This window comes from Puma concolor, chromosome C2, assembly GCF_028749965.1.
Source record: "Puma concolor isolate L17-30 chromosome C2, mPumCon1.1.hap2, whole genome shotgun sequence".
Lineage (NCBI taxonomy): Eukaryota > Metazoa > Chordata > Mammalia > Carnivora > Felidae > Puma > Puma concolor.
This window is the reverse complement of record NC_141675.1, coordinates 85553409-85569415: the sequence shown is the minus strand read 5'-3', so window position 1 is coordinate 85569415 and position 16007 is coordinate 85553409. Positions and strand designations below refer to the sequence as shown.

The following is a 16007-nucleotide window of genomic DNA, read 5'->3' as shown; positions in this document are numbered from 1 at the left end:
GAATTTGAAATTACTTCCGAATTTCAAAGAAAAAGGGAAAAAAAATCAATGCACGGAGCTTTCCCAGAGCCGAAACGGCCAAGGCAGTGACTGAGTCCCAATGGAGCATTGGAGGCAGGAGGAGAACGTGTTCTGTAAAAAAAAAAAGAAAGAAAGAAAAGAAAAGAAAAAAAAAAAAACACAACCAAATCATGCAGGAGAAGCCCCCGCACCCTGCATCTCCGAGGAGGCTGTGCCCACGGCTGGGCCGCCCGCCGGCCCCGGCCCCTCCCCGCCACCGCGCCGACACTGCCCCCGGCGGTGACTCACGCCAGGACCGTTTAAATACGGGGGGTGCCGGGCCCGCCGCACTCATGCTGCCGCCTTGAGCCGGCCGCGTCCTGCTCTCGGGCTCCCTCTGGTCGACGGCGGGCGGGCGCCGAGCTGCTGGTAAGTGGGCAGGCCGGCCGCCGCGCCCTCCCTCCCTCCCTCCTGCCGGCCAGCGCCCCGGCTCTGTCCCCCACCTCGCGTCCGGGCCGGCCGGCGTCCCCGTCCCGGGGAGAGGCTGGCGGGGTGCCTGGGGATGCTCTCCGGAGGGGGCCAACCCCCTGGGGCCACCCGCCCCCTGCCCCACTTACCCTTACCGCCCCATGAGGTCAGTCTGTGGTGCTGCCCAGGTAGTTTTCAGATGCCCCGAAAGTTAACTAAACTATCCCTGGGACTGTGCTATTAGGGGAAGAAGTTCCCTTTTTCCAAGGTTCGGGTTATTTCGAACCCGCGTCCTTTCCCCCCGGCACTTACTGTGGTGGCCGCCAGTGGCCTGCCCGGCGTGTGGGTCTGTCCAGGACCAGTGGAGGGTTTCCCAGAAGACAGATCTGTCCTCTTTTCCGGGCCTTATCATTGCTACAAAAGTGGCTTTAGCAGAAGTGCCCGCCCAGTTCGGATCTCCAATTTGGATTTCGGCTGTGGACTGAGCATCGTTTCAGGGTCTAAGTTTGTGTGTGGCTTAGGCGGCCGGCAGCCTTGCCCTCTGGCCAGCCAGATGAGCTGGGAGTCGGGGCTGGGTGTGCATGTAAAATCCTGTGACTGAGGCACCCTTACCCGCATCTCTGCTCAAATGTAGAGGCAGGAGTGGGGCCACGGGACCAACTGTGGAAAAGCAGAATTTTCTAGAGCTTCCCCCCTGTGCTGAAGTGTGAGAGAGCCAGTCTACCCCCAGGGCCAGATGTATTACCTCAGGGAAGGCCTCGATGCTCTTGGATTAAGGTGTCACTAAGACTGAAGGTGCCAGCACCTTCTGGGATTATAGCACTGGATCTCCAGCGACTCCCAGATATGCTGGTGCCACCGTCTCCATAATTTAGAAATTCTCTAACGGCTGTCACTTCTTTCACTTCACTGATGGGACCTCGGGGGTACAGTCAGGACCGGACAGTCCCATTTGCCTGTGGTCTTGAGTCAGTGGGTGGGCTCGGCAGTGATGAGACAGGCCTGGGAGAGAGGTCAGGGCCAGGGGGGGAGCGTTGTGAACAGACCCTGCAGAAAGTCAGGGCACTGGAGGCTACCTGGGCTTGCTCCGTAAATGGCGGGCGTGGTGGGCTGCGGATGGGAGTAGTTCCAGATGCCGAGACATAAGGAGAGATGGGGGAGAAGCTGTCCCCACTCGGTCCTGCCAGCACATGCTCCGGAGGCTGTGATTACACATGGCAAATTGCTTCCCTAAATCCCGACCACGAACGAATGACTGTAACTTCTGGTTTCACTGCCTCTCTGGGGCTTTTGGGACATAGGATTTAGAAACTTTTTCCAAGATGTTTTGTTGAGAGGTTCATCCATTTCTGTCTGTTTTGGGTCCCCTGGGGGTCACCCCGAGCAGGGGGCTGTAGCCGGTGGCTTCTTTCATAAAAGCGTCCGTCGGTCGAGTGGGAGCTTCTCCCCTGCTCCGCTGGCAACTTTGTTAGTATCTCCTGCCCCTTCCTGCGAGCTAATTACAGGCCTGCTTTGGCCTCTGCAGGAAGCCCTACCTCCTCTAACCCTGGGGCTGGAAAGGACTTGCTTTTTCTTACTCATGTTCATTTTTAAACAAGTGAAGAATGCTTTGGCTTTGAAGGACCAGGAGAGATGGGGTCAACAATCGAGTCAGGTGGGGGATGAGCCTTGGGGCTCCAGCATGCTTTGTGTTTTGGGGTAGAGCATTCCTAATTTGGGTAAAACCCCGAGGGGGCTGTGTGTTCAGATTATGGGATTAATCCTTTCTGGCAACCCCTTCTGTCCCTGCCTTCTGCTCTTCCAGGCCACTCAGGTGAAATTGAGCCAACATAGCATCAGAGCAGCCTTAAGGAAGGAATCCCTCAAACAATGCAGGCTGGGAGTAGGGAGGGGTACTTGATCTTGGTTAATAATGCTGGGCAGCTGGAGGGTGGATTGCATGTGAGCCTGAGATCATTTTAGGACAGAGGGAGTAAAGCCACCTCTTCCCCCCTTTCAGGCACTGCCAGACACATGGTGGATAAGGTCCTGAAGCCTCGTGATAAGGTTCAGGGGCTCACCAAGCTCTACAGTTAGGCAGAGTCCTGATCTGGATGTCAGGAATCTTCAACTGACTGTATGACCTTGAACAAGTCCGTTCCTCCTCTGGGCCCCTTAGTTTTCCCATCTGCAAAATGACCAGATGGTTTCACAGGATAGTCACAAGGCCCTTGCACCTCCGATGTCCTGGGCTCTAAGTGCTGCTTTTGGAAATAACTTGTACTGCTACGTTCAAATTAGCACAAATCTCAGATTTCTGACAGCGGTGACGAAAGGGCCAGGGAAGGGAATATTGGTAGAGGTCTCTGGGCGAGGTCTGTGATTTGGCCTTCAGCCTCCTTGATCCTGAGTTCAGTCTCTCTGTTCTTGGCAGGAAATGACACAGGTCAGGAGTATGTATCTGAGCTGGGCTAGACCCCAATGAGTGCTTATGAGTATAGACCATGGACACCAACATCAGTGTCCCTTGGGGAATTTCTTAAACTCTGCAGAGTCTGGGGCCCACCCAGGCCTAGGAATCAGGATCTCTGTGGGTGGAGTCTCAGGAGATCCTGGTTTTACTCAACAGCAGAACGAACAGTAACTATCAGTGACATTTATTGGGTACTCATTCTGTGCCAAGAACGACTCTCAGTGCTTTGTGGGTAGGATTCATTTAATCCCCACAGCTGCAATGCTACTTCTATTCAACAAGCATCCCAGGATCTTCCAGGTGATTTTTATCTACTGATTTGGGGTGTAGGGTGGTTACCCCCCGTTTAGTGCAATGGGGACGTCTGGATGCACTGAGCCTCTCAATCAGTGGCTTTAAGCCCGTTGACCAAGCACTGACGAGCAACTTGATAGAGGCTGATACTGGCTGGAGGGGGTGGCAGAGTTGCTGGGGGTGGGGGAAGACAACCCCTCAACAGCTCCAAGCCTGACATCTCCCTCGGCTGGATGGGGCAACATGTCACTGCAGGTGAGGCCATGCTTAGGGGAAGACCTCTGTGGGGAGAGGGCACAGGCCAGGGAAGGAGATCTTCTCTTGGGTCCTCAGTTTCCCCGGGTGCACTGGAGGGGGTCAGGACCAGAGGCTCCCCAATCCCATGAAATGGCTCTTGGCTATTTGAAGATGCACTGATTAAGAAGCGGGGTTGCCCTGCCTGGGAAACTTCTGTAACAAGGTAGACCTGAAAAGATGGGTATGAGTTCCTCAGTCTTGGCATGAAAGGGTTAGGCCAGGTAGCGTTGCCGGCCGTTCAGGGTAACCTGCATGGTCTATGGAAGGGAGGGTAGGTGAATGGTGGGGCTTCAGGCCAGATTTCCTTTCTGTCTCCAGTCAGAAGACATCAGAGCTATCAAGGGCCCTTGGAAGTCTTTACAGGAGGCCTGGAGAATGTACCCAAACTCTCACTCCAGTTTAACATCAAGACCAGCGTCGCACATCTGTCTCCCAGGCTTTTTCCAGAAGTTTGCTCCGTGGCATTGCAATAAGAAGGCATCTCCTCCCAGGGAACCTCATGTTTAGGGGATGTGAATGATGGTAGTAAACCAAAAAAGTGCCAACCCACCAACCAACAAAGCCCAGGGCTTCAACGCTAATTATGTGTTCACTCATGAGTCACAGGCAGTTCTTGCTGAAGAGACTCACAAAGTGCCTGGGCCAAGTGCTTCTACTCCTGGGGAGGGACCGCGTCGGGGTGTCCGGGTGAGCTGCCTGTCCGTCTGCTTGGCTTACTGAATTCCTGGGCCGGCGACAGACCCTGGGCTGTCCCTCCTCCTAGGACAGGGGCTGGGCTGAGTCGCTGCAGTGACTGAGGACGCCTTTGGCCGCCTGGAGGAGGAGGGTATAATTAGGGTAGCTTTGTGGGTCTTTAACTGGCATTTGTCACGGCTGCCAAGCAGCACCGGGCAGCGTGTGCTATTAGGCTGCTGTGTGCCGGGCTCCTGAGCACGCCCGCAGCACTCGCTGGCTGGCCAGCCCCGCGCCTGTGGCCCCTCCGTCCCCTGAGGGCTCTGTAGCTGGGTTGGAGGTGGGCCCTCTGGAGGTCCTCTGGAGCAGTCGGTGCCTTGTGGCGGGAACAAGTGCTGGAAAACAGGAAGCTGCTGCGTGTGGCGCTGGGGCGGACCCCGCAGACATAAGGATTTATAAGAAGGAAAATCTGCAAATTCTTGCAATGTTTGTCAAGCTGAGTGTGGTCCATTTTGAACAACAGTGGCTCTGTTCCCATAAGGGAATTATCTTTTCTCTCTTCTTCTCAAGCCGTGAGGCACCCTCCCCTGGCCCTGGGCCCTCCCTGAGACTGGCATGACGCCCTCCCCACCTCCCCCCGCCCCAGCTGGGGAATGCAGACTCAGGGAAGGTCTGAGATGGCTTCCTCAGAGGGCATCTCATCCCGCGCCCTCACTTACAGAAGGGGAAATCTGACAGGGACTGCCTTGGACTTGCCAGGTTGTGGGCACTTAAGTTAGTCCCCGACATAGGGACCACGGCACCATTTTGAAGCGTGGTGAGCATAGAAGTAGACATTAAAAATAAATGAAGCACATCGCATTACCAGGAGCATTTAGAGCTTCTCCTTTTTTTTTTTTTTTTTAATTTTTAATGTTTATTTATTTTTGAGAGAGAGACAGAGGCAGAGCATGAGGGGGGGAGGGGCAGAAAGAGAGGGAGACACAGAATCCGTAGCAGGCTCCAGGCCCTGAGCTGTTGGCACAGAGCCCGACGTGGGGCTCAAACCCACAGACTGTGAGTACCTGACCTGAGCTGAAGTTGGACGTTTAACCAACTGAGACACCCAGGCGCCCCATTTTGTTAAGCCAGTCCAAGGGGTAAGTCTTTCACACACACATGTACCAAGGAGATGGGCAAACACCCACACCTGTCCACACAGACCCTTGGGAGCACAGGCACAATTAGCTGGGTATATGGATCTCACATCCTTGCTCTGGACTCGGCCTTAGAATCCCCAAATCTTGGGGGATAGACAGGACATCAGCTGTCATCCAGTTCAATACCCTCCCAGCTGTAGGAATCTCCCCTCCAGCATCCTTTCCAGAGAGTTAGTCTGCCTCTGCTTGAACACTTCCAGTGATGGGGAGCTTACTAACGCCATGGGTTGTCCATTCTCATTCAGACAGTGGTGAGCTGAAATGTGCTCCCCTAAAATTTCTGCACACCACTTTTGACCTCTGGAGCCACAGTAAGGCTGCCTTCTGTGTCCCAGGGCAGTCCTTCACGTATTCTTGGCAAGTGCTTATAGCCTCCTCCTATCTTCTTCCAGGTATCTATCCACAGTTCCTTCAACGGGTGCTCGGAGGTTCTCATTTCTAGGTCCCCTCACCGTCCTCTTACCCCTCTCTACAGGGCCTTCAAGGGACCAGTTTGTTATTGGCCTTCTTGAAGCTGGGGCACAGAAGCACAGGTGTGGCCTGATGAGGGCCATGTAGAAGAAGACCATCACTTTCTTTGTTCCACACTTAATACTTCTGTTAATGCAGGCTAAGATCAACATTAGTTTTTCTGGCCAGTCTTCTTTCTCTGCTACTATCAATAAAAAGTCTTAAGTCTTTCCCCTGGGGTGGATGTTGAGTCACTTTTTCTGTGCCCCCTGTTTAGGCTGTTCATTTTCTACCCTTAAGTTCTGGACCTTCTTTTGTCTATACAAACTTGTGCTTCTGGATGTGTCTATAGCTTCATCGGACCCCATTCCTCTGCATCTAGACTCTGGTGGCCAAGTTTTTCTTTCTTTCTTTTCGCCAACACGTTACATAGTTACTCAAGTCCTTAATGCAAAAATACACCAGGTCGGGGGCTTGGATGGGCTGTGAATAAATGAAAAATCAAGGTCTGGGTGGGGAGAGATAAACTTGGGTTCTGTCCTCAGAGTCGGCTTGTTGAGAGGGCAGGAAAAGGGTGCACTGAGTTAAGGCCAGGTTGGGAAGCCTGGATTATTCTGAGTTATGGGCCAGACTTTGGACTCCATGAGTTCAGGAAGAGAGGCTAGAGAAATACCTTCCCCACCCAGCCAGTTTATGCCTCACATGCCATCATTTCAGAGTCCTTGCTCTGACCTGTATTGCATTGCAATAACACTCAGAGCACTCACCCAAGAATCTGGAGGTCCCGGATTTGAGCTCTGAGCCTCAGTTTCCCTGCTTCCTTCATCCCCAGAAAATAGTGGGGATGTATGATCAGCCGTTCTTCGCCTTTGGAAGTTAGAGACCCCTTTGAACCTCAGTTGGAAGTTACAGATACTGCTTTACACATACTCAGAAATCTCTAACCCCCTTGAGTAAGATTTCCAAGATTAAAAACACTTTGAGGCCTTCCTGCCTCCATGAGTCTATAGAGTCCAAATCGTGGATGACCTTGAACAACCGCACGCATTTGCACAACACTGTGCAGGACACCCCCACATCCATTCTTCTGTTTGCTCCTCCCAGCGGCCTCAAGAAGGGGCAGAGGCTATCCTCCCAATTTAACACACGAGAAAGCTGAGCTTGAAGGTTTCAAGTTTCCTTTCAGGTCAAACAGCTAGTTAGTGGTTCTTAACTCTACGTAGGGCTCAGTGCCCACAGCTCATGGCTCCACCATATTGTATACGTTATATATCTAATTATATATATATATATATATATATATATATATGTACACATATCTGTTTATGTATCACTTCTGACCTCTGATCTTAAATCACCTCTGACCTCAAATATCGAACCTTTCATGGGTTTGGGCTCCGTTCCCAGATCAGCACCATGCTCTATGGGAGCATATGGCCCTACCACCTTTCAGCTCAAAGTGCGTCCCAAGTTTTCTGGGACTTACTCAAGGCCACTCAATGTTTCTTTGTGGAAACTGGAACTACCCAGAAGGTAGACCCCAGGCATTGGCTCCTTCCAGAGAGACAGAAAGTGGCATAGATAATTTCCTTTCACTGGGAAGGGTTTGAATTAAAGCCGGGAAGGGGTACCGAAGGGCCAGGTTGTGAGTGGTGGTGATGGGGCAGGGTAGTGCCGGGAAGTGCCAGGCAGAGGAAAAGCTGAACTTGCCCTCTCGTCCTTTCTGCCAGATCAGCAGCGCATCCCACCTTTGTTGCCTGCTCCTGCTTTCCCAGAAGAGGTCCATGTTTGTGGTCTTAGCATCTTCTGCCAGGTCTCATTTCCTATCTGCTCCTCCCCAGGAGGTCATGTTCAACCAGCAAGTTAGTTGCGCTGTGAGGGATACAAGGATGCGTCTGATCCAGGGGGCTGGATCCAGGGTACAACCCAGACAAGATACTGTTCCTGCCTGAAGGAATCTCTGGGGATGAATGATGAACATCCCTGCCCTTGAAAAACTTATTGACTAGAGAGGGACAGAGACGGGGACGCAACGAATTCCGAACGAGGCCAGCTGTGGCATGGCCATAATGGACACTGGGAAGACCACCTGCATGGGAGGGTAACTAATGCTGACTCACAGAATCTGGGGAAAGCTTCCTAGAGGCGACTGCATTTGAGCTAGACTTGGAAGTATGGGGAAGATTTAGATGAGGACAAATTCCTCCGGGTGGGGGAATTGCTTGGCATGTGGGAAAGGTGAAGGGGCTTGCTGACCGGACCGTAAGTAGCATATGGCAGGGCATGTGGTTGTGGGGTTCAAAGGCAAGCTGGTGTTTGGCACCAAAGGTTGACATGGGCTTAAAAATAACAGCAGTGTTGGTGAGATGACCCTGACTCACGTGTGCTCTCTCCCCTTGCAGAGGCCATGTCGCTGAAACATTACCTTCTTTTGCTGGTGGGCTGCCAAGCCTGGAGTGCAGGGCTGGCCTACTATGGCTGCCCAACTGAGTGTACCTGCTCCAGGGCCTCCCAGGTGGAGTGCACTGGGGCACGCATCGTGGCAGTGCCCACTCCCCTGCCCTGGAACGCCATGAGCCTGCAGATCCTCAACACGCACATCACTGAACTCAATGAGTCCCCATTCCTCAACATCTCAGCCCTCATTGCCCTGAGGATTGAGAAGAACGAGCTGTCCCACATCATGCCTGGTGCCTTCCGTAGCCTGGGCTCGCTGCGTTACCTCAGCCTTGCCAACAACAAGCTTCAGGTGCTGCCTATTGGCCTCTTCCAGGGCCTGGACAACCTCGAGTCGCTCCTTCTGTCCAGCAACCAGCTGGTGCAGATCCAGCCGGCACACTTCTCCCAGTTCAGCAACCTCAAGGAGCTGCAGTTGCACGGCAACCACCTGGAATATATCCCTGATGGTGTCTTCGACCACCTGGTGGGCCTCACCAAGCTCAATCTCGGCAAGAATAGCCTCACCCATCTCTCGCCCAGGGTCTTCCAGCGCCTGGGCAACCTCCAGGTCCTCCGGCTGTATGAGAACAGGCTCTCAGAAATCCCCATGGGCACTTTTGATGGGTGTGGAAACCTCCAGGAGCTGGCCCTGCAGCAGAACCAGATTGGTATGCTCTCCCCTGGCCTCTTCCACAACAACCGTAACCTCCAGAAGCTCTATCTGTCCAACAACCACATCTCCCAGTTGCCCCCTGGCATCTTCATGCAGCTGCCCCAGCTCAACCGTCTCACCCTTTTTGGGAATTCCCTGAAGGAGCTCTCTCCGGGGATCTTTGGGCCCATGCACAACCTGCGTGAGCTTTGGCTCTACGACAACCACATCACTTCTCTGCCTGACAACGTCTTCAGCAACCTCCGCCAGCTGCAGGTCCTGATTCTCAGCCGTAACCAGATCAACTACATCTCCCCAGACGCCTTCAATGGGCTGGTGGAACTGCGGGAGCTGTCCCTCCACACCAATGCGCTTCAAGAGCTGGACGGGAATGTCTTCCGCATGTTGGTCAATCTACAGAACATCTCCCTGCAGAACAACCGCCTCAGACAGCTCCCAGGGAATATCTTTGCCAATGTCAATGGCCTCATGACCATCCAGCTGCAGAACAACCAGCTGGAGAACCTGCCCATGGGCATCTTCGATCACCTGGGGCACCTGTGTGAGCTGAGGCTCTATGACAACCCCTGGAGATGCGACTCAGACATCCTACCACTCCGCAGTTGGCTTCTGCTCAACAAGCCCAGGTTGGGGACAGATACTCTCCCGGTATGTTTCAGCCCACCCAGTGTCCGAGGCCAGTCTCTCATCATCGTCAGCGTCAGTGCCGCTGTCCCCAGTGTCCAGGTCCCAGTGATCCCCGAGGTGCCCAGCTACCCGGAAACACCACAGTACCCGGACACACCCAGCTACCCCGACACCACCCCCATCTCCTCCACTACTGAGTTCACCAGCTCTGTGGAGGACTACACCGACCTGACCACCGTTGAGGTCACCGATGACCGTGGCACGTGGGGCATGACCCAGGCCCAGAGCGGGCTGGCCATTGCCGCCATTGTCATTGGCATCATTGCCCTGGCCTGTTCCCTGGCTGCCTGCATCTGCTGTTGCTGCTGCAGGAAGAGGAGCCATGCGGTCCTGATGCAGATGAAGGCACCCAACGAGTGTTGAAGAGGCGGGCTGGAGGCGGGGCTGGGGGACAGTGGGACCACTGGAAGATCTGGGAATTTCATTGTTCCACCTCCACCCCTGGGTCCACAGAGCCATCCCCTGCTTCCTCTCTGCTCCCCAAGAAAAAGGCTCCCCCCCCCCCACTTTTTCCTGACCTGCCTGGTTCTCCTATAGAGAACTACAGGAGAATCAGCTCTTTCAGGGCCTTCGTAACCACCAGGGAGATCGAACTGGCCATGGCAAAACCCCCCTGGGGTTTCTAATTCATGTCTAATTCACTCGAGAAGGCCCCTCTCCACAGCCTCACCAGCTCTCCTCCAAGAACAAGCTTCCCTGTGTCCACGGCCCTGCTGGCCTCTGTAGACTCCGTTCCCATGTCTGCTCACTTTGTGGGAATAGTTCTCCCCGGGGGGGGGGGGCAACTCCCCTCCCAAGTATGATGTAAGTTGATTCCCCTTCCTTCGCTTCCCCCCACCGCCTGTGGCATGGCTGTCCCCTGTCCCCTGAAATGAAAGGTCTCCCTCAGTGTTCTGCTCCTGAAGGCAGGGTGAGTTCTGTCCTCAAAGAAGGCTTCCACCCACTCAACTGGCTTCCTGAGAGTGGCCAAGCACCCTGGCTTTCGGATGCTGTGAAAGAGACAAGGAGGGACCATGTCGCTCAGTTCCTGTGGAGAGGGCCGCTGTCAACATCTCTCACGGGATCGTTATCTGGAAAAGGAAGAAGGGCACCAGTGCAATAAGTCAGCCTCGTGGAGAATACTTCTGAACTGCAGACTTTGCTTTGAAAATTTTGGTCCCTTGGGGAATAAGATCATGTAGAGTGTCTGCCCCCTAAAAACATTTAAAATCAGCTTATTGGTACTGGATGGAGAAAGCACCCAGGTACCAGGGGGCCCTTATGTTCACCCCTAGGGTTTTTCTCTTTTAACTTTTTATTGAAGTGTAGCATACGTACAGAAACGTGGGAGAGTGATCATGTAGAGTTGGATGGATCTTCACAAGCAGTTCATACCCATGTAATCAACATCCACATCAAGAAACAGAGTATCACTAGTATCTTCGATCCTGGGCTTTAACTGGAGAATACAGGCTTTTGGAGATGGGTCCCCATGAGCCGAGCCAGCCCCTCACTGTCCCTGCCAGCCAGCCCTTGCAAAGGCCCAGCTGCCAGGGGTGGCGGAGAGGATGTGGGTACATTCCGGCCTAGACAGCAGATGTTATTAGATCCCCATGCCCCAAGGCACCCAGGATGGCCAGGTTAGAGGCATCTCGACTGCAGAAGACCTTTCTCTGCCTGCAAGCTGTCTGCTGCTGATCGGAGGCCCCTCTGCCTGGTCCTTTTATGGGCATGCTATGCCTTATATCTGTTTTTAATTTTCACTCCCCATTTGAGGGAAGTGAAATAGTTCAGAGATGAGATCCTTTAATTGAAAAGCCAAGTGTAATGGAACCCGGTAATCCTGTTAGTGTGGTAAAATCCCCCATCAGTCAGCTAGACACGGACGTTCATCACATACAGCAGGCAACGTCAGGGCATACAGAGAGGTCACGCTGGGTCAGGGGGCTCTCTGGGACTCCTTGTGCCTGTGGCCTGGTTATGAGAGTGGAGTTGTTTGGTCCGGGGTTATAATAGTCACATAAATGCCTTCCTGTCACCCTTCCTGCTCCACACACATTCACACTGGTAAAGAAATTTTGCTCAGGGCAACTCACATCTTCGTCTGGACAACTGGTCTATCAGTTGAGAGGTAAAAACAGTGAAATGGAGAATTTCGGGTGCCTGTGTCTGCCCAGGAAAGAGCTGCAGCCAATGCTATCACGATTGGGAAACCCTGACTGGCTCTTACTAGTTTCCTCTGTAGCACAAGATGAATGGGAAATCCCGCGAGGCCTTAGCAGCACGGTGCTACCAGGTTCCCAACAAAAAGGGTCCATGAAGGGATGTGCTAACTAGTACACTTAGTAGTGTTATACTCTCTGTCCCAGAGAATCTGGGAGAGACAGGGCTTGTCAAAGGCAAAAGACATCTTCTCTCCAAGGTAAATCTGGGCCTCCAAAATGTTTTCAAAATATTTATAGCAACTAGTGGACAGGTACTGACACTTGCCAGAGCCTGAAAGGAAGTGAGCCCAGAGCTTGGGGCATGGGCATCATTCCACTGATGGTGCTGCCCTATTCGATCCTGGGGCCATCAGGGGAAGCGGCCTGCTTTCCTCCAGACAGGAAGCATGGCGTGGCACCGCCTCCGGTGTCTCGTTGTACGGTGCAAGTGGGCCAGAGATGGCAGGGAGGTGAGGAAGGAGTCATCTTCACCCAGTGTGTCCCCTTAACTGACCCCTCTGGCTTGCCTGTCCCTTTCTTTCATCAGAGTGGCTTGGATGGAGCCACTGGGCCTCCAATTCTTCGGCAGGCGTCTTGGCCTCTCTGCACCATGTTGTCTGGTCAGGAAGCTACCAGAAAAGCTGGGTGGAGTTTCCTTTCCCACAAGACATTGCATTTGCTCACTTCTCAGCGCTGGAGCGAGCTGCTTTGTCCCCCAAGGTTGAGGTAGGGCACAGAGTTCACTTTAATTTTTCACCTTGCCGGTACTAGCAGCTTCCATTAATGTTAATGTTGCAGGAAAGATAATAAAAGCCAGTTAGAACCACTGTTTAGCGACGATGCTTACTTAAGTGCGTAGATACCCTTTAAAGCACTTAACGAGCATTTTCTTTTTAAACTTCACAACACCCTTGTGCATAGGTACTACCGTTATCCCTTTGAAATGGGTCTAAAATCACTTTCTTCCGCAACGTTATTCAGTGGGCTGTGGGTTTCCTTTCTGTCTTCAAACTTTGTACGAGACCTTGTGGCCTGTCCTGCGCTTTCATCAGTCGAGAGAATAGGAGTCACTTTCCTGTTGCTTCTTATAGTCCCAGGCATGGGAACCTCACGTGGTAGTGTGTGGACCAGAAGCCTGGTCAATACAGGAAAACATGAAGTTCACCCGTCCCTTACAGAAAAAGGGCCCCTCTCACGGAAACTGTTGGGGCTGTGTGTGTGCTCTCTTCCTCTTTAGGAGTTAAGGGCGCAGCTCAGCTCTCAGGACTCTTCATGGGCAACAACACAAGTTCACAACCCTTCAGATGTCAGTGCAGAGCAGTTTCAGGAATCTGTTTCCAAACTCAGGAAGCTTCCGGAGAGCAGACAGCTAGAGATAACTAGGTAACTAGAGCCGGTAACCAGACGTTGGCTGTATCCCAGCCTTTAGCTACAAACCACTCCGAGCTCAGCCCACAGATCCTACGGTCAGAACCGAATCCAGGGTGCTGGGGAGGTGGTGGAGGGCTCGAGGAAGAAGCCATCACTGGGGTTCGGAGAGGGGGGCCGGGCGGGTGCTTCTCCGGGCCGGACTCCTCCCAGCCTGGATCTCTCCTTCACCTACGGAGAGCTCCTTCTCACCAACCTGTTGCCTTCATGCTGCATTCAACAGTAGATCATATTCGCCTCGCTTAGAGAATCACTGCAAATAATCCCAGGTGCTTGGTGATGCGTTTAGAGATTTCTAGGCCCCCAGGGTTTTATAGAGTGTGAGCCCTGGTGGGCAGGGTTGGGGGTCCAACTTCGCTGGACGCTGCCCGTAAAACCGTGGTGTACAGAATCAACAATAAATGGTATACACAGGACGCCTGTGCTCTCTATGGACGCCTTGGCTAAGGAATCTCACACCTGTTGATTCTACCCCTGTCACATGCGTGCAAGGCTGACCCAGACAGCCCCTGACAGAGAGTAGATTCCAAGCGGGGAAAAGGCCTTTCGAAAGTGAGGGGGAGCAAAAATGGAGTAACAAATGCTATCTATAGGCCACTGTGGCTGGAAGGAGTCTTAAGAATAGGTTCAACCTGAAGAAAGTGAGATCCAAGGGGGAAATGAGTTTCCCATAGTCACCTAGTGAACTCAGCTGAGCTTGGACTGCCGCGGGTCCCCAGACCCCCAGACTGGAGGTTCTTCTACGTCACCAGAAAGGCCACGAAGTCCACTCAGCCTTCATTGACCGTGCACGTGCACACACACACGCACACGCACACACGCAGACTCAGGCGGACAGGGCTCTCCTGCACACCTCAGGACTCTTATCAGTGTTGAGCACCAGGCTCGGTGACAGCCAGTGGGCTGTCAGAAGACACTAGCTCCCTCCAACGTGTCCAGGTGTCCCCAGGACTCGTTCAGGTCTCCAGATTGCAGGGGCTGCCATAGTGGCTGGCACAGTGCTTCAGAGAGGAATGACTGCTGTTCCTTTATCCCACTGCTATGCCCAATAAAGGAGCTTCAAACTGTATTTTCCCGGGCGCTTTTTAGCTCTTAGATCCCTTCTGCCGGGTGTAAGCTTGTCCCAGGAAGCTGGACCTGAATGGGGGTCGATAGTGTGCTCGTTGTGTTGTCCTTCCTTCACCACTGGACCTGGCCTCTTAGACAAGTGTCTGGAGTTCTGGGTAATGGAAAAAGGGGTTAGAGTCTTTATCCCATTTCCCAGAAGGTCCCTAGAGTTCCTAATGCAAATCTCCCCTTCACACACACACATCAGCCCTCTACCACACCCATTCCACAGATGGGAATGCAAAGACTTGTAGAGATAAAATAACTTGTGTGAAGTCTGGTTAATTAGGTGAAGAGCCAGGATTCCAACCCGGATCCGCTGAGACCCAATTTCTCTTGTTCACCATGATATTGACAAATAGACAAACTCTCTTTCTGCAGATGAGTGTCAACGTGATAAGAACCTATTCAGAGCACAGGGCAGATTGGACTGTTCCCCTAGCCTGGCTGTGAGTCTTCTCCAGAGGTGTGCCCCCTTCATTCACCCCTTGGCCTCTGGCCATTCTTCCAATGTGCCATCTTGCCTCTGTCAGCCTGGGTGCTATGAAGGTGGGTGCTATGAAGGGCGGGTGCTTTGGAGGGTGGGAGCTATGGAGAGCGGGTGCTTTGGAGGGCAGGTGCTCTGAAGGGTGGGAGCTATGGAGGTCCACAGGTTTTCTCCGCTCTGACATGCTCCCATTTCCCTCCGCCAAAGTGTGGATTTGCAACATGTCTCTACTGAAAAATGTTTTCTTGCTACATTTTATCAGACGTTTGTGGTTTGGCTGATGAAATATTAGTTAATATTTGAAAAGGAGTGAGGTAAATATTAATACCATGCAACGAATTTTAAAGTCAACATTCTGCTTTGAATGGTAGACTGGACATTGAAAATCATCTGAGATTGCTTATCTGGGTCATGCCTTCACCCTGCATCCCTTAAAACATATACATGCTCGGGGCGCCTGGGTGGCTCAGTCGGTTAAGCGTCCGACGTCGGCTCAGGTCGTGATCTCACAGTTCATGAGTTCGAGCCCCGCATCGGGCTCTGTGCTGACAGCTCAGAGCCTGGAGTCTGTTTCGGATTCTGTGTCTCCCTCTCTCTCTGCCCCTCCCCTGCTCATGTTCCATCTCTCTCCTTTAAAAATAAATAAACATTAAAAAAATAAAAAAACATATATATGCTCATATACACCCCCCACCCCCCTCCTCCCCTCCCCCTCCCTCCCCTCCCCTCCTCCCCTTCCTCCCACACACAGTTTGCCTCATTCTGTAGCCCCTGGATGAACCTTTCCAAACAGGAAAACCACTGCCTCCCAAGGCAATGTCTTTCATCCTTGGCTAGCCCTGTGGTGAAAGCATGCCTCTCCATATTGGGCCCAAATCCACCGCCTTCTATCTTCTCCCTTTTTAACCCAGAAAGGCTTTAGAAAGTTGGTTTATGAAACAAACAGACAAACCAAGGAACCAGCCCACAGCCCTCTTAGAATGTCTCCTGTCATTGATAGCCCAGCAGATGTCTGTGGCTGGCTGTTTGGCCGAGGTCAGGCTCCCAGCACTGGCCTGGCCCTTCACCAGGAGAGGATGTAGGCGTGGACCCCCGGTCCTAGTCCTCACCTCGGGATAGGCCTATTGGAAACTTTCTAGGGCCTAGTGGATGCCCTGGGATCCTCCTGCAG

General features: G+C 52.8%; 1 protein-coding gene across 1 annotated transcript; it reads left to right on the top strand.

The window, feature by feature from the left end:
* The first annotated feature begins 343 nt into the window (after positions 1 to 343).
* Positions 344 to 13658, top strand: LRRC15 (leucine rich repeat containing 15). The gene is made up of 2 exons (XM_086675028.1): positions 344 to 429; positions 8235 to 13658. Exon 2 carries the CDS (start codon positions 8240 to 8242, stop codon positions 9992 to 9994), a length of 1755 nt encoding a protein of 584 aa, XP_086531154.1. The 5' UTR covers positions 344 to 429; positions 8235 to 8239; the 3' UTR covers positions 9995 to 13658.
* The last annotated feature ends 2349 nt before the right edge of the window (positions 13659 to 16007 follow it).